The sequence below is a fragment of the Micromesistius poutassou genome, assembly GCF_964030765.1.
Source record: "Micromesistius poutassou genome assembly, chromosome: 7".
NCBI lineage: Eukaryota > Metazoa > Chordata > Actinopteri > Gadiformes > Gadidae > Micromesistius > Micromesistius poutassou.
The window spans coordinates 3,946,677-3,971,343 of record NC_140277.1 but is presented as its reverse complement, the minus strand read 5'-3'; the positions used below and the strand labels follow the sequence as shown (position 1 = coordinate 3,971,343).

At 46.3% G+C, this 24,667-nt stretch overlaps 1 protein-coding gene across 1 annotated transcript in view; it reads left to right on the top strand.

Annotated features, from left to right (window-relative positions):
* Positions 1 to 24,667, top strand: part of cdh23 (cadherin-related 23) — a gene marked incomplete at its 5' end in the record, with an annotated part of 161,101 nt that overhangs the window by 83,177 nt on the left and 53,257 nt on the right. Inside the window, 5 exon segments of the mRNA XM_084470154.1 lie at positions 13,212 to 13,276; positions 14,335 to 14,572; positions 21,512 to 21,617; positions 22,603 to 22,730; positions 24,628 to 24,667. The exon segment at positions 24,628 to 24,667 is cut by the window's right edge and continues 33 nt beyond it. Coding sequence (XP_084326280.1) covers positions 13,212 to 13,276; positions 14,335 to 14,572; positions 21,512 to 21,617; positions 22,603 to 22,730; positions 24,628 to 24,667 — 577 coding nt within the window.

The window sequence follows — 24,667 nt, the reverse complement described above, 5'->3', positions numbered from 1 at the left end:
CAGTCTTAGAAATATTGACCCTGAAAATTAACCAAATGTCTTCAGGAAGGATAGGATGGCTGGTATAGAGCGATCCGGGTCCGAGACATACAGTAAAAGGTCATCCGTGTAAAGAGAAAGCTTAAATACCATGTCCGACCTTGATATCCCAGTGAAAATGGGAGAGGACCTAAGATAGATTGACAGGGGTTATATTGCCAAGGCAAATAATAAAGGGGACAAGGGACATCCCTGCCGAGTGCCACGAGACAAAGTGAAAAAGCTGGATTGAATGCCATTGGTAGTGATGCCGGCTTGCGGGGCTGTATAAAGCAGGCGTATCCACAAATTGAATATAGTACCCATAACAAATTTGTTTAACACAGCAAGCAAGTAGTCCCACTCAACCCTGTCAAAAGCTTTTTCGGCGTCAACAGAGGTCACTAGTTCAGGTGCTGTTGTGGTGGTTTTAGAATAAATAATATTTAAGAGGGTGTGTACATTATAGAACAACTGGCGTCCTTTTATGAATCCAGTTTGTTCCTCTGAAACAATAGTGGGGAGAATATTTTCCAAGCGATGGGCCAGAGCCTTAGCAAGGATCTTAGCATCCACATTTATTAACGAGAGAGGTCTGTATGAGCTGCAGAGCTTAGGATCCTTGTCTTTCTTTAGAAGCAGACTTAAGGAGGCTTGCCTCAAAGTAGGAGGGAGAGAGCCATTCTGTAAAGATTCAATGTAAACAGAATGCAACAGAGGGGCCAGTTTATGTTGAAATCTTTTTAAAAATTCAACTGGGTATCCGTCAGGGCCAGGAGCTTTATTATTTTGCATGCTTTTCATAGCGCAAGTGATTTCCACTAGCGTTAATGGTGAGTCGAGTTCTTTGGCAACATCTGAGTTTATTAAAAGGAAATTTAGACTGTCTAAGAAAGAATTAGTTTCAGTGGGGTCGGAAGGTGTCTCTGACTTATATAAAGAAGAATAAAAAGAGCAAAAAACTGAGTTAATGGAACTAGGGTCCGTATGCAACTTGCCAGACAAAACTTCTATCTGAGCAATTACACGTGAGGCTCCCTGGCGGCGTAGCTGGTGAGCCAGGAGTCGGCCTGCCTTATCCCCATGCTCATAGTATGCAGAGTGTGAGCGCAAAAGCAGACGCTCCGCATCAGTGGTTGTGATGAGATAAAATCCAGTCTGTAAGTCTACACGACGTTTGAGTAAACTAGGACAGGGGCCGGTGGCAAGTTGATGATCCAAATTACCAATATTAGTGGAGAGTTCTTGAAGTTTACATTTACGGATTTTGTTCAGATGTGCAGAATATGAAATAATTTGTCCCTGCAGGAACGCTTTTAGTGATTCCCATAGCAATGAGGAAGAGATGGGTTCCAACTCGTTCAAGTTCATTGCGATCGCAATGAACTTGAATTGAATTTTTGAAAGTAAGGTATTGAACCTCCATAAACCAGAGTACCTGGGTTGAGGGGAGAACTGAATATCCAGAGAGAGAGGGGCATGGTCAGAAATAACAATAGGATGATATGTAGCAGCTTTCACTTTGGAAATCATTTTGGCATCAATGAAATAATAATTTATCCGAGAGAAGGACTGATGCATTGAGAGTGAGAAGGAGTATTATTTTAAATGGGGGTTAAGGAATCTCAGATCAATGCAACCATTTTTTGACATAAAATCAGAAATTGCCTTTGACACACAACAATGGGGTCAGGGAACCGGGACTAGAGCCGTCAAGTTTGGGGTCGATCACACAGTTCATGTCGCCAAATACAAGTAGGGTGTTGTTCAACAAAGGGAGGCGCTCAAATAGTTTAACCATAAATTGGGGGTCATCGAAATTGGGGGCATAGATATTTACCAATAAAATGGGAATATGAGACAGTGTGCCTGAGATGATTAAATATCTGCCATTTGTATCAGAAATAGTTTTGGAAGCTAATAATTTAATTTTTTAGAGTTAAAATTTGAATGATATACCTCAGAAACCCTGGGGCATTTTAGTCTGATCTGGTCCTTAGTGCGCATAGCAGCACGCAGGGTTGTCCCGGTTTCCACCAACCACTATAAAATGTGCCCTTGTCCGCGATTACATAGCCAACGTGGTCTTATTATAGCCCGATCATTATCTAAAAACCACATAGAAACATTAAAGCATCCAGCATATGATTTCAAGATTGTGTGAGGGCATACGCAACAGGGATGGTCGTACAGTGGAATGCTGATGGAAACCAGCGGACGAGCGCTGGGCAGAGATGTTCGCGCATTTCAGAAGCAGGGAGATTCCGTGCAAAAATCGATGTCTAATTTGTCAGTTTGCCGTGTGTCTGCCTGGCATAAATGCTTCCGTTGAGCTGATCTTTCCATAATGAACAATACTTGGACTGACGAGAGGAACCGCATGACCATTCCCACCTTAAAGGCGTTGCTTGTTACAGGGGCCAATTTTGACACCTGTCCGCAATTCCACAGCAGCAGGCTGTCAGCAAACATCAATTTTGGAGCAAATTCACTCCTCAAACAAATATGTGTAGTAGGGCTGCTCGATTTTGGAAAAAATGAGAATCACGATTTTTTTGGTCAAGATTGAAATCACGATTCTTCAAACGATTCCTTTTGAGTTTGAAAATAAAATGCATTTATTCGGCATTTTGGCAAAAAAAACTCACTGTAACAGAGTTTTCAAAATTCTTAAACTACACAAAATGTTCAAATAAAAAAATAGAAAATTTTCAAATTGAAAATAATGTACAAATAAATATGTATCCAGCTGTTCTGTAATTTCTATAAAACTTTCAATGAATAAAATAAATATACTAGAAAACCAAATAAGACAGAACAACTTAAATAAACTTAAATTTACTTTCTCGTGTTTAGTGCACTGACACATTTTTAATCTAACGTTTTTTGTAAACGACACTCAACAAATTGCATTCTGTAAATTGATCCAGTAATGGATTAAGGCTGGAAGGACTGGCCTGGCTCATCATACTCAGAACTCACTGAAATGAACTTGTCTTGAACTTCAGAATCAAAAAAAATATATATATCATTTTTTTTTTTTTTTCAAAAGAATCGTTCCAACTCGATTTTATTAATTTGGAGATTGTTTGACCCAAGAATCGAAATTGTGATCAAAATTTGATTAATTTCACAGCCCTAATGTGTAGGCTAATTTGAAGAGCGTTTGTCTCTGTGCTCTATGAGGTTGACGTCTCTCACGCACACACACACACACACACACACACACACACACACACACACACACACACACTACTATGCTTTGTTCACAATTTTCTGAAGCTTCAGGCTAATTCATAAAAATATAGATAGTCCCACACAACACAAAAACATTTATGATTTTTTTCCCCATTAGCTTTGTTGTGAGCAGTAGTCCTATAGGACAGTGGTCATGATTTGCCTCAATATGAGAATAACACCCATAGGACAAATAGCAATGGTGGGTGGAATGCCATAAAGTAGGTCTGTATGCAGTGAAGCTTGGCTATGAATCTGAATCACATTTTTAGAATGATTAGAATAAATGTTAAGAGTTTTTTATTTGATTTGATGTATATTCTTCCCATGTTATTTATTATTCTACAAAACTGGATGATTAGGCCTGCAGAAGAAAAATAATTGGTTTGATATTTATCCGTTTTTTACTGCCATTCAAAATGTGTTTTCCTTTACCTTTACAAACGTATATTTTTAGTAGAATAAAATATATTTGTGAATGTTTTGCAGTGTAGTTAATTAATGATATTATATTCTGTTCAAACCATTAACGGATCTGTAAAGTTTCTGATATGTCCCCCCCTCAAGTACCTAAACAGTAAAATATATTTTGCTGAGCAGTTTAAATACATGACACACTGAAACAAATGCTAAAAACATGTTTGATACGTTTCCGAGTGCATAGCTACTTACCTTCCAGGCCCTTAATGGGGGTCCAAGCGGAAGTCTCAGGTCAATGCTTCTGACCTTGGTCCCGGTGTCCTTCCCCCACCTTGCCCGGGTTCTGCCCCCCCCCTCCCCCCTGTATCTCATAAGCGAGCGTGATTATTCGTTCACCATTCATTCCCGTGACAGAACATCCCCTGCCCCGCTGGATACAACGGCGAGGGAACACAAGGGAAAATCAATAGCGTTTATAGACTGGGCCGTGCTGATGAAATGGAGATTGGGGCCAATCTAGCAGCCAATAGGTCTGGCTGGGGCTGGCCCCCTCACGCTCCACTACACTGGGCGGCACCTAGAATCTTCTATCGCTGGGGGTGGGGGGGCACTGGGAGAGAGCAACTGAGGTGGAAGTAAGAGGAGATGTGATGGTTCTCTCTGCCAGAGAATCGAACTGGCGGGAGATGACAGCGTGGGCCGGCTCTGACGGAGAGGAGGATGTTCTATCGCACTGACAGGCGGGCTGGTGGCCAACACACACACACACACACACACACACACACACACACACACCTATACAGACACGCGCACACACACACACACACAGTAAATCCACAAATGTTTTCCAAACATATTGTTATAGCAGCTAGCCTTTAAATGTGTAGCTTACAGCAAGCCGAGCTCGGACTGTGTGATTCAAAAAGATAAAGTAAAAAGTAAAAACACAACACAACAAATAGAATAGAATAGAATATGGCCATGAATGTTTTCACAGGCCAGTGAGGTTCAGACCTTGGTAACTGAATGTGGCATTTTTGTATATTTGGAATTCAAAACACCAAATGAATCTGAAGTTTCCAGGTTTGATAATAACAGTGAAAAACAGCACTAGAATAGAATAAAGAGTTGTGTCTAACCGGCATGCTGGAATAACAACAGCACCTTGACAGAAAATATAAAACATGAGACGCAAACCATGAGAAAAAGGGTTGATGAAAACAATGTACAATCAGCTGAGTGCAAAACCACCCTTAACTGACCCCCCCCCCCCTCCTCCTCCCCGGTGTTGGTATGGTCCATCATTCCTCTTCAGGTGGTTAAGTGGTTCATTCACTCCACTCTCTCCCCTTCTCCACCAACATGGAATGGCTCCGTTCCGGTTAGCGCTCCTAATTTGGGACCGTTCGGATCATTCCGACCAAACATAATTGGTTTGGAACCCAGAAAGTTAGTTTCAAGCCGGAACCCGGATATAGAAGGTTTTCCTTGACCTGACCAGAGGAAGGAAAGAGCATGCTACTGTTTAGTCCTGGTATGCATTGTGCAACGCCCTCTGATGATGACGCCTCCCTGATCACAATGGTTCTGCTCAGATCTGGTGGGAACCCGGGCTTGTTACCAGTTAACGAACCAGAGTTAATTTGATATGAAAGGGTTGAGAGAGGATTGAGAGAGGATCTTTGACCAAGAATCAACCAAGCACATCCCACAAAGAACAATGCACGATGTATCTTATCCACACCGTTCACCATTTTGTTTTCATCCTGCCCCTTCACAGCTGTCTCTTCACTGCATATGTCAGTCCTGTATGTTGATGATTGCTTATCATGTATGACCCTGCCATTGTTTGAGTATTTAAATTTGATGTTTGGCCGCATCCCGCACACTCGTTTTCGATTGGTTCTGCTCTGCAAGCAAATGGTGATTGAGCAGCACGGTGCCGCCTTCGACGTCGACTGAATGCTGTATACATCGCTCGTCATCAACGTGTCCCCATCTCGAGTATCAGCGTTTCATACATTCATGTATGAAACGTGCAAAAATATTCATGGGATGTGTGATGTGCCTCCCCCTCCCTCATCAGCACCGCCGTGCTGACCTCACCTCTGCACCTTGTTTACCCTCTTGGACCCGTGCGTCCACAATAATTACTGGATGTCGCACCTGAATCCCACGTGGGTCTAAAGTGTTTACACTCCGCGGAGGAGAAGAGGCGACGCCTCTTCAGGAAAAAACACTCCAGAGGAACGAAGGAGGATATTTCCAAAGGCATTGCGTGGAACCTGAAGCCACTCTTCTGCTACCCCTCATTCCCTGTCTTGGATGTGAAGCAATCTACGCAAGAAAGTTGACAGGGTTGGCATGTGGCGAACACGAGGCCGCACCAGTGTTGCTACCTAAGTAGTCGCACAATTTGCAGAACTTCGGGACAAATTGCTTTGCGTCCGCACCACGAGGGTCGTAATTATGCCATTCTGTCCCTGGTGCCACCGGCGGCACCGGGGCTGCGGCGGCGATAAATCTGAATTTAGTCAGCGCATTAGCTCTCGTATTCTCTTTGGCATCCATGGCTCCACACACACACACACACACACACACATGCACTCACACACACACAAATGCTCACACACACAAACACACACACACACACACACACACACACACAGACTCACCTTCACAAACACACACTAACACACACACACCCACACACACACACACACACACACGAACGTGCACACACACACGCACGTACACGCACGCGTGGACATTCCAACAAATACACCTACAGTACACAGCGGTAGTGGATGTTTAATATTGATGGTCTGTAACAATACTTCAGTCATTATGAATATTTATTGTGATTTACTCTCTCCCCTACCCTTGAGACCCGCAATGCAAGCACCTGCTCGTATCCGGAGAATCGCTCACTGCATCCTCCTTTGGTTTCAGAGTGTTTCATTTCTTATTTATTGCCATCAATGTTTAGTTCTAGTCTTCAGTTCTTCTATCATTAGCTTAGTAATGATTTTCAGGTGTCGCACCGTTAAACGTTTCTGCCCCCCCCCCCCCTCTCTCTCTCTCTCTCTCTCTCTCTCTCTCTCTCTCTCTCTCTCTCTCTCTCTATGTGTCTATTTATCTTTCTATCTTTCCGTCTATCTCTATCTCTACTTTATTTATATAGATCCCTCCACTTTATTTCTATATATCACTCTGTGCATCTGTGTGTGTATCAGGAATGTACGTATATGCTTTCCCTGAGACCTACTGACTGAGGCTCTAGGAATGGACACACACGCCGGGCTGTGTGTGTGTGTGTGTGTGTGTGTGTGTGTGTGTGTTTGTTTGTGTGTGTGCGTGTGTGCGCGCGCGCGCGCGTGTGCGTGCGTGCGTGCTAACATGTATGTTTGCATGTACGTGTGTGTGTGTGTGTGTGTTTGTATGTCTGGGTGTCTGCACGTTTGTGCATGCACTGTGCATGTGCTTACATGTGTGTCTGTGCCTCCGGGTGTATGCACGTATGTCTGGGTGTGTGTGTGTGTGTGCATGTGTGTGCATGCACGGTGTGTGTGTGTGTGTGTGTGGTCACGCCGCCACCCATCAACTGGTTTATACGGCAGTGATATAAAAGCAGCTTATTGTGCCTTCAGCCCGCCGCGTGTTTTATGAGCGTGGTGCAGATGCTGCGTGTTTTGGAGGCGGGCGGCCGCCATGATGATGATGATGATGATGGTGGTGATGATGATGATGATGATAACGGATGCCTCACGGCGCGACGGAATGAATTAGCTTGCGGAGGATGTGGCAAGCGGCAGGGCTGTGCCTTCCCGGGCTTTACAGGGGAAGCAGTCACAACGGTTGTTGTGTTGGTAATTCATTATCGTAATAAAGAGTGCAAGGTCTGATTCCCTTCTGCCAAGGGCCACGGTGCCGAGCCACTGTTGTCAATAATGGGCCCTTTTGTTGGTGGCCCCGTAATGGGAGGAGGATGCTGTGGAAACTGGTGCAGTGGGTGGGGTGACAGAAGGTCGGTCTGGGTGTGTGTGTGTGTTTGTGGGTGTTTGGGTGGAAATGTGTGTGTGTGTGTGTGTGTGTGTGTGTGTGTGTGTGTGTGTGTGTGTCTGCATGCGTGCGTGTGTGTTTGTCTGTCTGTGTGTGTGCGTGTGTGTGCGGTTGGCGTGCGTGCGTGCGTCAGGGCCAACACACTGTTTATTTATTTGTTTGGAGTCCACTGCGCCCCATGTCATGAATCTGATATTCCGTAAGACAACCCAAAGTTATCCTAATGCAGCTTGTGTGACAGTTATCCTAAACACAGTCATTGCCATTAAAAGTGCACCACAGAAAACATTTGTATCCCTCCTGTATCGATCCTGTCCCCCTGTGTCGTGTTTGATGTTTCCTACGTGTAAACACTCGGCTAAAGTTGTCATTACCCTCCAAAGTGAATTGGATCTCCTAGTTTAGTTTAAGGCTGCTACTCAGACATCCATTAATCTTAATTGGGCTGCACTTTCAAAAAGGATTTTCTGAAAAGGTATTGGTGTTTTTTTTACTTGACTCTCGCTCTCGCTCTCTCGCTCTCTCGCTCTTGCGCTCTTGAATTTCTCTTTTTTTTTCTCTTCTCTGACGGGCCACAGGCTAATAGAGACCTTGTGTGACAGACGACAGGCTGCTCGCACTCCCACCTGCTCCGTAATGGTTCAGGGAGACGAAGCTGAAGAGTATTGTTAGGTTCCAAATGTCACGTAAAACATCCAGATATGAAGACACAGCCGACGGCCTCCTCACTGCACTGACACACCTGGGTGGGTGAAATAAAACAAATCCCAACTGCCGCAAAGCCCAGGATCCTAAGCTATGGACGATTATATTAATGTACGCACTTATTGTATATTGTACAACCTTGCACTTAAAAATCGTACTTTGCATTGTGTAGCATCTTAACCTAGCGATCTTTGTTGTATACAGGGAATGGGTTAACTCAGTGATTGTTAGTGCTTGGCACTTGGTTCTATGAACATCCTAACTGTACCGCCATATATTGTTGATTCTCTTTCTTCGGACAAATGTACTTATTGTAAGTCGCTTTGGATAAAAGCGTCTGCAAATGCCCCCAATATAAATGTAAATGTAAATGATAAGGCAAAAGATACAATGCCCTTTCTGATTCTGCCGAATCCACACAGAAGTACACCTTGGCCCCTGTAGTTTTGTCGTGGAAGTCAGAGGCTTCTAATATGGCCCAGTCACGGCTCAGGTGCCCTGAGACAAAGACACAGCCAGGACCCCTTCATCTGGCCACCGCTGGTTCCCCGGTTCCGCTGAGAGCAGCAACCCAGGCGTGTCATGACCCCGGTAGTGAGACATGGATCCTAGTGGAGATTGATCTGTGGGCTCACACTGAGGGACTCGGGACGCACGGCGTTACGAGGAGAGAGAGCACGAGGTTAGATAACCAGAACCGCGAAACGTCAGCGTAATGGTAACTTTATCATTACAGCTGCAGCACACTGCGGTATGGCCCTATGCCGGTTTGCTCACAAACATGCATGCGTGCATGTGTGTTTGTCTGTCTGTGTGTGTGCGTGTGTTTTTTTGGGCAAAAACGTGCTTCAGTGTGTGTGTGTGTGTGTGTGTGTATGGGTGTATGTGTGTGTGTGTGTGTGTGTGTGTGTGTGTGTGTGTGTATGAGAGTGAGTGAGTGTGTGTGTATGTGCAGAGACGTGTGGGTATGTATGTGTTTGTGGATGCATGTACTATATGTGTATGTGCACACACATGTGGGTGTGTGCGCAAATACGTAATTGAGTGTGTGTGTGTGTGTGCGTGTGTGTGTGTGTGTGTGTGTGTGTGTGTTTGCATGTGCGTGTGTGCGTGTCTGTGTGTGCATGCCGTGTTTGGACTGGTGATCAGGTCTATTTTGACAGCAGCTGGCCTGACAGCCTGTAATTGGTTTCCTCTTCCATGAATTCCCTTTCTCAAAGTCCTGGCAAAATAAAAAAAAAAATGCAATTTTTGGATCCCATCCATTTAAATTCCTGGTGGCTTCAGAGAGAAGAGCTTGGGAATCGTCCTCCTCCTGCTCTGCCTGTGAGGTGCTGAGGTCGATCCCCTGCTCATGGGCCACTGCCTCACTGTCGGCAGTTCAAAGAGAGGAATACCTAGCACAGAGAGCTGCCAGGCAGATCAATATGAACAGAATGATCATCATAATAGCACTTTACAACACAGGATCACACATTCAAGAGATAACAAATGTATAAATAATTTTGGTTTATTGATTGATTAAGATTTGATGTATGGTTATTATATATATTATTTTGCTCTGTAATGATCTGTAATGGTTATCCCTCTTAATTGCTGATTGGTTCGGCTGCAGCCATTCAAAAGTTTGGTTAGATTTTTTAAAAATCAATCCGGTCTACCCCCCTGCATCCAAACAGATTCTGTTGCAGCAACATGCATGCTCTTCAGGCCTCTCTTCAGACCTTGCAGAGAAACAGACACACAGAGCCTTCTGCTGGAAGGAAAGCCATCATGTTGTAATTAAACCAGTCCCATGGAAATGTTTCCTCTGCAGTTATTGCCTGAGGATCAGGTGTCAGTGAAAGCTCTCTCTGCTCTGCCCTGGTAATAGCTAGTGCCCTGCCTCTGTGATGCCGCTCTTAAACTGTTTATTTCTGGGCTCACACTGACTGTATTTTGACTACGACACCACTGCAGTCTGCCACTCAAATCCTGACACAGTTTATGCCGTGGGATATGTTTTCTGTTTTCAGTTGGTGCTCATTTTCTGCTCCAATATGTCACACTCGGTCAGTGTAGGATTCCATCCAGTCAGAAGATAGCACAGTCGTACATTTCTAGATGTAGCAATTGTATACCTCAGCTTTCGTGCTTCTGTTTATTTGTGTCTTGGCAGAAAATGTGACACATAATGAGATATACCGTTTCCCATAGTCCTGTTTCTGTATTGTGGATTATATCTGTTATGTATGCAATGGATAGTCAACAGTATGCATCGTTATTCCCAAACCTTAGGGGGCGCTCTCCGGCACCTCTTCAGTGTAACTAGTAACATTGTTCTGGTGCTAGTGAATCAGAGTTAAAATGGATATCAACGTCTCAACATGCGTTCTTGTGTCATTCCGTTACTAACAAGTTATCCTTATATTATATAACGTCCATAATATAAATTGGCGATGAGCAATATCGACACAAAATTGTGAACAATCGATTCAGAGCGATCCCGTTATCGATCCACTCTGAGATCATATCACCATCCCCATCGGCCATCAAGCCCAGGCCCATGGTCAAGAGGAAGGCAGACTTTGGGGACGGCGTGCGTGGAAGTGGAAGGATCAAGGTGTGGTGAATTGAGTACAACACGAACCGGAACACGACACTATCTGTCGGAGCTCGCCTGCCTCACGGTCTGACATCACGAGTCACAATCTATTAGCAGCCCTGCAGGATCGGCATCTTCCTGTGATTCTCGGCCAACAAAAGGCAGTGTAGTGGTTTTGAAGTTGAAAGTCTTTGGCAAACTGTTTGCAAAGTGACTGGGCTGTCGCTACCATGGTGATTGGTTGGCAAGGGGGTGGCGGGGGCGGGGGAAGCGCGCGGGGGGGGGGGGGGCAGTGAGACGTGAATGATGAGAAGGGGGAGACGAAGACAGAAGTGTGGGGTGGATCAGACTGATACCTATCGCCTGTCTCACTCTGCCTCTGCTCTCTCCCTCTGCCTCTGTGTCTCTCTGACGCGGCCGGGCTGCGGCGGCGTGCGGAGGGAGCATTAGCCCTCTGGCGGCGCGTGGCTGCTGTCAGCGCCTCGATAGCTGTCACGCTAACACCCCCAGTGCTATCATCAGAGCACTTATGGGGCCGTCACTCACCTGCGGGAGAGGGGGAGGGGGCAGGGCCACGTCAAGGGGAAAGAGAGTGTGCCAAGAGCGAGATATGTAGAACTTGGGGACAAACAGACCCACACAAGGAAGGGGCGGAGCTTGTTGGGTGTGTGTGTGTGTGTGTGTGGGGGGGGGGGGTGGGGTCATGGGGGTTGTAACTGACTGATGTAGGGAGGGGTCAGTAATGGGGTCATATGAGGGGCTTTTGATGTCTTCCATCACCCCCCCCCCCCCAGACACGCACACACACACACACACTCACTCATTCTCTTTCACACACACACAGTGGAGCGATCATCCTTCATGTAAATGTGTGTGGGGCTTGTAAACATCTATAATCCTTCTACGTCTGTAAACCTCTACACACTGTGAACAAACAAGCATGCATGGTGCTGCTGGACAGGAGTGAAATGGACTCTTTATTGCGTATTGCGTATCTTAATCCAGTTAGCGTCACACAGTCCCCTTCCAAGAGGACAAACCGTGAACAAATGCTACACAGTGTTAGAGGTCTTTTGTCTAGTGGACAGGACTCACCAAATCACATTCTGGTCATGGACTTCAATGGTGTGACAACAGCACATTGCAATACCGGCTTCTTATTATTGGACTTTGGTGCTTCGACCGAGGAAAAGCAGTCTGGGCCGCGGCACGGTGTGAGGACATGTTGGGATTTCGTGTTTTGTTTCTCCATCTCGTCTCAGATGAGAGGGCCGTGATCGCCGTACCAAAGCAGAGTATCTGGAGTCTTGATGAGGGGCTTGCAGGGGGTTCTGCGTGTGCATGTTGACACAGACGACACCTCACACAGACACACACACAGCACTCTCTTAGGCTAAGTGTTACCGCCCACACGACTGTATTATGGTCCCCATCTTACAGCCCGGTCGGGTCACCTTCCCTTCCCTTGTTCCCTTGCAAGTGGCAAACACTCTAAAGATAACAATCTTTCTATAAGGGTATAGTATATACTGTTGGTGGAAAAAAAAAACACATCCACGTGCACTAAAGCTCCATTTGATAGACTAGGTCTGTAACACAGGAAGGACATTAAGTACTACAATCACTGCTATGGTGGCTGCTGCACCAAAGCTGTGTGTGTGTGTGTGTGTGTGTGTGTGTGTGTGCGTGTGTGCAAGTATGTGTGTGTGTGTGTCTATGAGCAAGTGTGTGTGTGTGTGCGTGTGTGCGTGTGTGTATATTTGTTAATATTTGCTGTCCTATTTTCTGAATCTAAAAACACAGCATCGTGTGAATAAAAATCACAAATGTGTTGGCGTGTTTTGGTTGATCTAATCAACACCTCGGGTGGGGAGTTATGGTTTTAGAAGGTTGCCATATGACGTGCTCCTATAAATGACAATCCCGGAAACATCCAGGAAACATTGCTGATGGATAATGTTGTGCAGCTGTTTTTGTTCCGGGGTGTATTTTCAGAATATATGCAAATGTGTGAAGACACTCTCAGACACAAACTCACATAAGCACACACACCCATGCACATGCACACACAGCAGACACACACGCACACAGCACACAAACCCAGGCGGATCATAAATTACATCAAAAGTCTGACAGAAAACGAAATGAAAGACATTAAAAACGGCTTTGTGTTTTTCCCACACAGGCGACAGACGGAGACATTGGTACGTTTGGAACAGTGCATTACTTCTTCAACGAAGAACCAGACCAGTAAGAAACAAACACCTCAACACACACACACACACATACAGACACACACACACACGCACACACACTCACACACATACATGTGTGTACAAGTGTGTAGCGTCCTTATGAACAATATATCATAAAAACAAAGTGACAGTGGAAGTTGTGATGCACAGAAACTCTTTGTTTCCTCTTCTTGCTGTTGTTGTTCTTTCTGTTACAAAACTGCATCCCGGCCTGTGAAAAGAAACCATTCTCTCTCTCTTTCCTCTAAATTGTAGCACTTAGCAGTTTATTCATTTGATGAATGCACTTTCTGGGTTAAATCTTCACTGTTGAAGGCATCAACAGCACATCAACAGCGTCGAAAAGCGTTGAAAAATGTAATGTAATATTGTGGGCATGGAATAGTGTCCTAGCTGGGGTTCGACTTCTAACCCATACCCAACAGGACTGGGTTATATATTTCTGCCCCCATCAGTGTTAAGTATCCATCTATGAGCCACTATGGAACTTAATGGCCAAATCTATGGGCAAAACTCATCAATATTCGGTCCTTTATAACTTATTAATTTAATAGAACTGTCACCCACAATCTCACAAAATACATCATATGAAGATGAACTAGCCGCTGTTAACTGAGCTGATCGAATAAAAGATTCATCGCTCAACCCGGCATTACAAGCCAACGCTACAAACCGACTCTACAAGCAAACGCTACATACTGCCCTTAGTATGGTTAGTCGATTAGTAGCGTCGCTACTCACCGTAGCTTCACTACTAAGTCGGTTAGTAGCTACTAACCGACTTAGTAGTGAAGCTACTACAACCCAAAGCTACAAACCAACGCTACAAACCGACGCTACAACCCAAAGCTACAAACCGACAATACAAGCCGACATTACAAACCGACAATACAAACCAACGCTACAACCCAAAGCTACAAACCGACGCTACAAACCGACGATACAAACCAACGCTACAAAGCGACGATACAAACCGACGATACAAACCGACGATACAAACCGGCAATACAATCCGCCGCCTCAGATCTCGGTTCTCCTCCCTCGCCCCCGCAGGTTCTCCCTGGACTCGCGGACGGGCTGGGTGGGCCTGCGGGCCGGCCTGGACTACGAGCTGATGCGGCGCTTCACGGTGACGGTGCTGGCCCGGGACGGCGGCGGCGAGGAGACCACGGGCCGGCTGCGCATCAACGTGCTGGACGTCAACGACAACGCACCGCTCTTCCAGAAGGAGGCGTACCTAGGCATGCTGCGGGAGAACGAGCAGGGCCCGCAGTACGTGGCCCGCGTCAGGGTGAGTGGATCGAGCAGACCCCCTTTTCTCCTGCACAGTGTTTCCGTGTTTCCATGAATCTATATTAGGTTATGAATTATCGCTTTAGAAAAGGCAAATGATTCCTCAAAATATATTTTTTACCGCTTGCTTGAGTTGCTATTTTGCCTTTTCCTGAGAACAGTTAATGCGATAAATGGGAGATGGAAATACTTTGGCCGAATAAGTTCTAAGGTAGCGAACATCTAATTTACATGCCCGATAAGCTGGGTCTTCCCGGATGTTCCTGTAACCTTCCAGTGACCCCTATAGATGGGGTATCTATGCTTAAGGTCTATATCTAAATTTGATCAGGTTACTTGAGATTCTAGGTTCACATTCGATTGGTAAGGAGTTTGGTTTGTAGCCTAATACACATAGGATTAATGAGACCTCCAACCCACACAACAACACAAGACCACGACTTGAGAGAATAACATATGTATTTAAAAAAAAATACTTTCAGGGAAATAAATTGTATTCGTTCTAACAGTGTTCACCTTTACAATATAACTTAACTGTTTAGTCAGTTTTTGTTTGTCTTGGGCCCAAGAACTAAAAGAAAAAACTGGAGAAAACCTGAGTGCTCAGAATAAAAAAGTAACAAAATAAAATAATCTGGTTTGGTTCCTTAATGTCGTTCCTACCACCGCCTGGATTTGAGCACAATGTCCATGTAACCGATGTCCGACGGGAGACGATGGCATCCAGGAATAGCGATGGTGGTGGAAGCAGAACAGTCCAGTTGTCCCTCGTAAAAAAAACAAAAAAAAAGCCTGCACAAAAGTGTGCAGCGCAGTTATTAACGGTCTGAATGCTTTTGTTCCACTGTCCATTGCATTGAATTAAATAATAATCTTTAACTTATTTCGCTAAACATGTAAATTTGTTTAACCATGTACTAACATACTGCCATGGCCATTAACAAGCACAAACCGCCGCTGCACGTGCAAATAAACCTAGCTTCAAGGCAGCAATACACACATTTATTTCCACTGCTAAAAGGCTTAACAGTTACACCATTGGACGTATTCAGTTTACGTTACATATACACTATATCCTGACTGGTTTTTGAGTTCCACACACATATCTCAGGCAATCCAACAAATAATTACCGCAGGGCTGCCAACTTTTGGGTTTTGGCCGGAGTGAGATTCTGTAGAATCTTGTAATGCATACCTTATAGCATGGTCTGCGGGTGTAAATGTTGACTGGGGGGCGGGGGGCGATCAGGATTGTTGACGGGGGGGGGGGGGGTCGGGATTGTTGACCGGGAGGGTGGGGGGCGATCGGGATTGTTGACGGGGGGGGGATCGGGATTGTTGACCGGGGGGGTGGGGGGCGATCGGGATTGTTGACAGGGGGGGGATCGGGATTGTTGACCGGGGGGGTGGGGGGCGATCGGGATTGTTGCATCAACACTAAATCTAACAATAATGATCAAAATAAAACACAGGGAATACTAAGGCCAGCAAAATTGTCACGGCGGGATCTACGCAGGTCCCCCCCGCCCTGGCTCCGGTCCTCTGTGTGTCTGCGCACGCGTGTGGTGCTGTTACGGTTGCCTAGCGACAGACACCACACACTGGCGCTGCTAACAAAACCTGCGCCTTTTAAAAATCCACTACACCCGATACTCCACCACGTCCTCAAAAGCGGAAATGCTTGCAGAAGTACAGACGTGAGTGGGAAGAGGCACATCCTTGGCTGGACAGCGTCAGTGTCCAGCCAAGAGATGTTTACAAGGCAAATTGTGAAATATGTCGGCGAGTGTTTTCAGTGGCGCACGGTGGGCTGTCTGACATCAGACAGCATGCAACAGGAGAGCAACACTGCAGACACGAAAGATCACAGAAGACCCAAGCGTCAGTGTCACAGTTCTTCATACCCCAATCATCTCCTGAGACTGATACGGTATGGGACATTATGTTGTGATTGATTTCCTATCTGGTTGTGCTTTTGCCAGAAGATGTCAGTGCATGGGCAGAGCCTATTTTAGTAAACTGTTGTAAATTTTTGAGGAATGCAGTGTTCAGTGATCATTACATAAATTATATTATTAGTGTGGTTGAACTGTTTGGATGACCTGACTTCCTTTCAAGTCAAAAGACAGGCAGCAGACAAATACTGTTCAATTTGAGAGGATGACCACCAAGCTCAACCTCATCCATAAAGTCAACATGGATGAACTTTATGATGAATGCTCCACAGCAAAACCCATTCTGAAGAGGCTCAAAGAAGATGCTGAAAATGAATGGAAGTCCAAAGGTGTGGCTGCCAGGTGGGTGGCTCTCTTTCAAGTAGCTGACCTGCCTAACATGCTGTCTATCACCAGCCACATCCTGAGCATCCCAGCATCCACTGGATATGTGGAAAGGATCTTCTCCAGAATGGCCAACAAATGGAGTGACTGCAGGAACAGGTGCTCCACAGAGCTCATGAGAAGTGAGCTCCTGATCACTCTCAACTTTGAGCAGTCCTGTTCAGAGTTTTACAACAGCACTTTGAAAGACAAAGAGTTACTCAGTGCTGCAAGGAGTAACAAGAAGTACACTTGGAAAAAGAAGTAACAGTTTTGAGGGAAGGAGTAATGTTGAGGGAAGGAGTAATGTTTTGCACTCTTTTTTTAGATAAGTTTATAAGTGTTTTTGTTGTTTTTTTGTACTGTTTTTTTTTTCTTTAAGTAAAAATGTTTAAAGAGTCCCTATAGTTATCCACTTAAAAAGTTACATGAAGTTCTCAGTTTATTTAGTTTATATTTTAAAAGTTCATTGTTCACACGCCACACAAAGAGATTTCATTCAAGATTTTATTTACTGCACTTTATAAGAGAATGTGTTCATTGGTAATAAAGCATTTCAAGCTTTAAGTATGACTAATTGCTTTCTTGATCACCCCTTTACTAAAAACACCAGCACAAAATAAAACATACCACTGCTGCGGGCGCCCCGCCCCACAGGAGTCGGGCCCGTGGTGGGCGTCCCTTATTTTCATTTCTGAAAGGTGGCAACCCTAGCTGCGTGTCATCAGCTCTCTCTCGCATGCGTTTGTGATGCATTCAAGGGGCATCGTAAACCACACTACTTAAATAAAATAACTAAAATCACTTACATTCCCATACCGCTCCATAACACGACCGATCAGCTGGGTCTTCCCGGATGTTCCCATACCGCTCCATAACATGGCTGCTATGGAACAGGTGGAGGGGAGGGGGTTGAGGTTAAAGGTCAGCGATTGTGATTAAGTCAGCATATCTTAATATATTCATGCTGGGATTTTTCTGATGCTCCGTATTTTACTCCACCCTCGTTAGCTCGTAGCGCTAGGCCCAGAGAAACACAGACCCACACTAGCACACATACACACTCACATGCACACAAACACACGCCGACCACCCGACATGAATTAATGCATGGATGTACACACACACACAAACACACACACACACACACACACACACACACACACACACACAGGGCTGTAGTGGTGGCTAAACGCACGTAAACGCCGTTTACCCACCTCTGGAATTTTGGAAATAGCGTTTACGCACCTCTGAGTGGCGTTTACGCACCTGTAAATTATTATTATATATATTTATAAAACGGGTGGCTTAAATCAAGCGATCTGATTGGTTCCCAACTGTTGTATATTGAACGTATACACACAGCTATGACGCCCATTCAGTTTACAGAGTTCAGTATCACTCCGCGCCTAACTTGAACTGTTGTTTATTTATATATAAAAGCAATAGCATTTATTGCTGCATAGCAGTTCACTGAAGCCTAAAAACATGTTGATTGCTGGAGAGGGTGGAAATGTTGTAAAGCAATAGGCACACGGTGAGTGAACTCGATAGAAGGCTAAATTGCCGGCAAACCAAGCTACCGTCTCTAGCCTAGCCTTCTCTCTGAAGGACGCTACAGTGTGTTGCATAGCAACCGCCGTACACTTTGCAGGCAGCCAGGAGGGACTACTTTTTCGTATTCGTTAAAAAAAATGCTTTTCCGACTTTGTCGCTTTCTCAAAATTGAGAGTGTCTATGACTTTCATTTCACCATACTTACGTAACCGTTTTATAAAAGCAATAGATCACTTCAGTCAGTGGTATACGGTCATTATACCACAGTTAAGGGGGTCGTTAAGGGGGTCGTTGTCCGTCCCTCTGCTGCGCGTCGGGACGGACAACGCCCCTTAACTGTGGTATAATGACCGTATACCACAGCCTGTCGTGATCTATTGCTTAAATATATATTATATCTTTACGTCTTCCTTAATACATTTGGTGTCATTTTTAAAGTGGCAACATTTCATGTGTTGTAACTACACAAGCACAAGCAATTTATCTATAATTTTTGCGCTGCATTATGGTGCGTGTCTGTGTGACCAATCACTGCCTGTGGCGCCGGCTATCAGGAAGCGGCAGGTTGTCTCTATTGATCAATGGCTTGGGAAACGTTTATGCGGTTTGCGATATATATATAAAATGGATATTCTGCGATTTCTGAAGCGTCTCCGCAGCGTTTCCCCTCCCAAAGATGCCAACACAAGGCCCCGATTACAAAGTAAGTCCAAAGAGCAATATTCTGTTTATTTTAAGGTTGTTTTGGTTCCTATAAGATTGCGTTATGTTTATTGTGTTGCTTTACAGCATAGAACAAAGCTTATTTTTCTCTTACAATGCAATCTCGGATTTAAAGTCACAACGAACAGGTGTGGCTGATGTTGGTGCATGTCATCACTTTGTAGGAAAATAAAGAACACGCCTACTCTGGCAGAAAGTTCTCAGAAAGCTCCCCTTCTTAAGATGATTCTCTAATAACAGAAACGTGTGTGAATGTGGACCTGACCTAGAGAGGTACCATTTATTTTTTTGTTTTGTTTTTCTAAACAGACCCTGCTCTGACCATTTTGTTTTTTTTATGAGAACACAGTTGGTTGATCTTTTTTTTGTAGTTCTTCTGATATGTTTTGTGCTGTTTTATTTTGATTAAATAAACACTTAAACTACAGAAAAGATTTATTAATTCTGGAATCTTCTTCAACATTACTTTTAATAACAGAATTGGATATAGTGACTGTGAAGGCATGAGAGAGCACTCAGTGATGTAATTGGTACAGTCTAATGGCCACACATGTGAATTGGATAAAAACATTGGGTAAGAGACTGCAGGTAGTATCCCATTTCTTTTCACAAAATGAACATTAAACAACATTAAACAATAACCACAATATCATCATAACCATAACCAACAATTTTGACACTGATGTCACAGGTCCGGTATGGTACAAAATATATACGGCGCACGGTCTACCTTACTGCATCGTGGTCCATTTGATCACAGAATTCAGAGTTTACCCACCTCTGATTTTACCACTACAGTCCTGCACACACACACACACACACACGAAAACAATCCAACATAAAAAAACAATGAAGAGAGAGCTGCCCGCTATCAACCAGGGCCTCCCACCTGTGTCTGCGTCCCCCGTCCCGTCCCACTACCATCGTCCCCCTGTCCCAGCCCCCGACCCCAACCCCAACCACGACCACAACCCCCGACCCCAACCACGACCATGACCACGTGTGTGGAAGCTGGGGACAGGCGGGGTCCCGCCTGTCCCCAGGGGCCCCTCACCTCGTCAGGGGCCCCTCACCTCGGGCTGCCCTCGCTGTTTCCCCCCCGCCCCACTAAGCCTCACCTCGCGCGGCCGTCCCCTGGAGAGGCCGCTTAGCGCCGGACCGCGTGTCGGAGTGCAGCTCCAATTAAAATGGGCAAGACGGCGAGGGAAGAGGAGGAGGATGAAAGCCGGGCGAACTTGGAACACTTTGGTGGAGGACGACAAACAAGGGCTCCTGCTTACTCAACAGTTTGGAAGCGAATCAAAGAAGAGCAGGGAGAAGGATGGAAGGAGGACTGTGTGGCGTGTGTGTGTACGGAGTAGATATTCAAGAGAATATCGTCTCGCTGACAGCTGTCCAGTGTCCAATGATGCCAGTGAAGCCCCCCCCCACCCCCACGCAGGCTGGCCGTCATCTCCGCAGTGACTGCCAGCTCTCTCATGACGAAGGGAGAGGGTTGACGCCCGGGCGGTGTTGACGACGGTGTTGTTGTTGTGCTGGTCACCGTCGTCTTGGCGGATTAGCGCGGTAATGTGTGATTTGGGCTGTCCTATGTTTGCTTGGCTTGTCTCGGCTCCGCTGGTGTTCGTCCAATGTTGACGCCCACGCTGCTAATAGCCAGAATTAGCTTTAATCTGCGCAACAACATGTCGACGCTGAGTGAAGGCTTCCTGGCCGGGACGCCGGAACACACAGGGCCCCCGCCCGCGTGCTCAAACACACACACACACGCACCAAAGCACGCGCGAGATATGCACGCACACGCACTCACACACACACACACACACACACACACACACATTCAAAGACACACACACACACACATACACACACAGCCGCATGCGCGAGATACGCACACACGCACTCACGCACACACACACACTCACACATGGGCGCGCACACACACACACACATTCAAGGACGGATAAAGTAAAATAAATGGATGTGGATAAAGTGGATAAAGACATGTTAAAACAGACACACGGTCAGTCCCATGTGGTTCAAACAACACATTGGCGAAGGAACGCACAAACGCACAGCGCCACTGTCTCCCAGAGCATCTGTTCTGCCACGCCGTACGCCTGTCAGCCCCCTCTCAGCACTCTCCTCTCACGGCATGCTTGGCTGGTGTCACCGGGGATGTCAGCGAGGCATATGTTTTTAGAAGCACTCGTCTTCGTTTCATTTTTCTTTCAAAAAGTACCTCTAACCCAACCCCACTCACTTACCTCGCCTCCCTCCCTCCCTCCCTCCCTCCCTCCCCCCCCTCCCCCCTCCCCCTCTCCCCCCTCCCTCCCCAGGCTACGGACGAGGACTCGCCACCCAACAACCACCTCACCTACACCATCACCTCTGCCTCCGCCTTCCCTGAGCACTTTGACATTCTGATGCAGGAGGGCTATGCAGGTAAGGGTCGTCTCTGCTGGGCCCCCCCCCCCACCGGAACATTAGTCAGCCTTCTGACCCTGATCCCTGGCTCCTTCTAGCTGAGTTTCGAGGTGTCCCAGAGCAAGACGCCTCACCCTGACTGCTCCCGACGAGCTGGCTGTCGCCTTGCATGGTTGACACCGCCGTCTGTGTGTAAATGTGTGCATGAATGGTTGAATGTCAGGAAGTATTTGTAAAGCGCTTTGAGAGGCCACTGGTTAGAGGAGCACTATATAAATGCAGTTTGTTTACCATGGTCACCCCAGGGTGGCTGTACCTACAAACAACCTTAACTAGAGGCGTCCTGGTGGGTCTCGTATACAGGGGATATTATTAAGCACAACTTTACTAATGAATGCTGGCATGCAGATGCAACGTGGAGTTCTTTGTTCGTCTTTATGTTTTTAGGATTATTTATTTGGTGTATTTCTTAAGTGTGAGGATAGGATTCACGCCAGCTGTTGTTGTCGCTGACCTGGCGTTGATCCGGTTGTAACATGCGATGCGGAAACCCATTAGACCCCAACCACCTGCAGTTCAGATGGGATCCAGAAAGCATGCTAATGACGTGTGTTAAGGGGCTTTAGTGCTCGGGGCTCACACTGCAGCGACCGCGTATGTTTCTTCCTCTGTCTGTTTGTCTGCCTGTCTCTCTTTCTGCTCTCGCTCTTGCTCTCTCTCTCTCTCTCTCTCTCTCTCTCTCTCTCTCTCTCTCTCTCTCTCGTGCTCTCTCTCTCTCTCTCTCTCTCTCTCTCTCTCTCTCTCTCTCTCTCTCTCTCGCTCTCTCCCCCCCTCTCTCTCTATCCTCTCTCCCCCTCCCTCCCTCCCTCCCTCCCTCTCTCTCTGTGCCTCCCTCCCTCTCCCTCTCTCTATCTGCCTCCATCTTTCACTGTCTCTCCTCCCCGTCTCTGTCTGCCTACCTACCTGTCTGTCTGTCTGCCCCACCGGCCCGCCCCCCCCCCAGTGATCAGCGTGAACAGCCCCCTGGACTACGAGCAGGTCCCAGCGGGGCGGATCCACCTGACAGTGATGGCCCGGGATGGGGGCAGCCCGGCCCTCAACAGCAGCGTGGCCGTCACCCTGGAGCTGTTTGTGAGTACACACACCTCCTCCACCACTCTGTTAAAGGCGCTGTCAGGGATGTGCTCGGTTTGGCTAACTTCCCGTCCTTTTATTTCTGTCCGTGAGTCCCTCCTCCCCCCTCCTCCTCCACGTCACACGGCGTGAGAGAGAGAGAGAGAGAGAGAGAGACTAGATCTGTGTGTTAAAGGCATGGTCAGGGATGTGCTCGTTTTAGCAAACTTCCAGTCTGTTTAGGCCGTGACTGACTGAATGACGTGACTCTGGTCTCTACTTCCTGGAGGTTGTCTTGCGGTCTCTCTTTTCTAATCTTTCTTTTCCGCTCGCCCTGTCTGGTTGTGTAAGCCGTTCTTGGGAGCGCTGGAATCGGGAGCTTCCACCCGTTCCACCATTGTCAGGCAACACTGTTATCCTGCGGCCGTGAACACGCAGGGAGAGGAACCGCCTCCTTGGGGAGTTCTTTCTCCTGATTGGATAAAGTGGGAACGGGATGCCGGAATGCAGGGAGGAACTGCCTCTTTGTGGAGTTCTCTCTCCTGATTGGATGAAGTAGGAACGATACCAGAAATAAAACGTTGGTAAATTGCAGTGCTGAACGACTGGGTGTCGGTCAGTCAGTCATGGCTGTCGGAATATAGAGCTATTTAACACTTATTGGAACGGATAAATATTGCTTACAGCGCCTTTAAGCGAGGAGCGTATATAATGGCACCCAACCATTTGGTAATATATACGATATGCCCTTTTCTGAAGATGGTACTTTCACGGATGACCGCTCCATCTATATCCTCCAAAAGAGGCCAAGAGTGTGAAATATAGACGGTATACAATACACCCAACCCTGCGCTGGGCAGAGGAACTTTGGGCTGCGGCAGACATAGCGAGAGTGAAAGGGGATGAGGAAGTCATGGTGCGATGCAGACGCCTACAGCGAGAGATCGACACAGATCTACAGTCTCCCTCATTCTCTCTCTCTCTCTCTCTCTCTCTCTCTCTCTCTCTCTGTCACTCTCAATTCTCTCTCTCTCTCTCTCTCTCTCTCTCTCTCTCTCTCTCTCTCTCTCTCTTTCTCTCTCTCTCTCTCTAGCTCTCCATTCTCTGTTGTCCTCCCCCCCTGAATGTCGTGACTCACACCACAGGGGTTTATCAGTAGCTGGCAGTACTGCGAGCACACACACAGACACACACACACACGCACGCACACAGACACACACATACGTACATACATACATACCACCACACACAATGCTGTGCTCCCTGACTGCCACCCAGTCATGATAGATAGTGCAGCCAGTGACAGTTTTAGCATTTCTTACTGCTCGCACAGCAGGGGAGCTCTCCATAAATAGCAACACAATTGAATGGGGTTTGTATGAAATAGGCTAAATGAATAAAGAGGGCTTCATTTCATTTTTCCTTAACTTGATGTGGCAGTCAGTGTGACATCACATCCTGTTTCAGTGTGCAGTCACTCCTTTAAGTCACGCTACGGCTGCTGGCTGTTGTTTCAAATTAAAGACAGGGGAGATTAAATTTCCGCACGTGTTTCTCTTCTGGAACCCACTTTGATATATGGATGTGCGTGTTGCTGTTATTTGATATAGCCACGTGACACAAACACTCCCCAATTCCCTTGAGTAAGATGTGTTTTGCGGTGTATTGCAGTTTGGCTATAATTGTTACGCAGACACAACTTTTTCATGCCTCATTATGGAGTTTGTCGTGCCGGTTCTGGGACAATGCTGTAGGGGGGGCACTTCATCACGTCGTTATCTCTAAATAGGGGCCTTCTTCTTCATAGGGATAGGACACAGACCCTTATTTTGTGTGTAAAGTGTTCCAGTCCAAACCCGTCTCACCACTCACATGCTTCTGGAATTGTTGTTTTGTGCTTTTTGTCCTCTCTCAGGATGAAAATGACAACCCGCCTACATTCAGCCTGCCTTCCT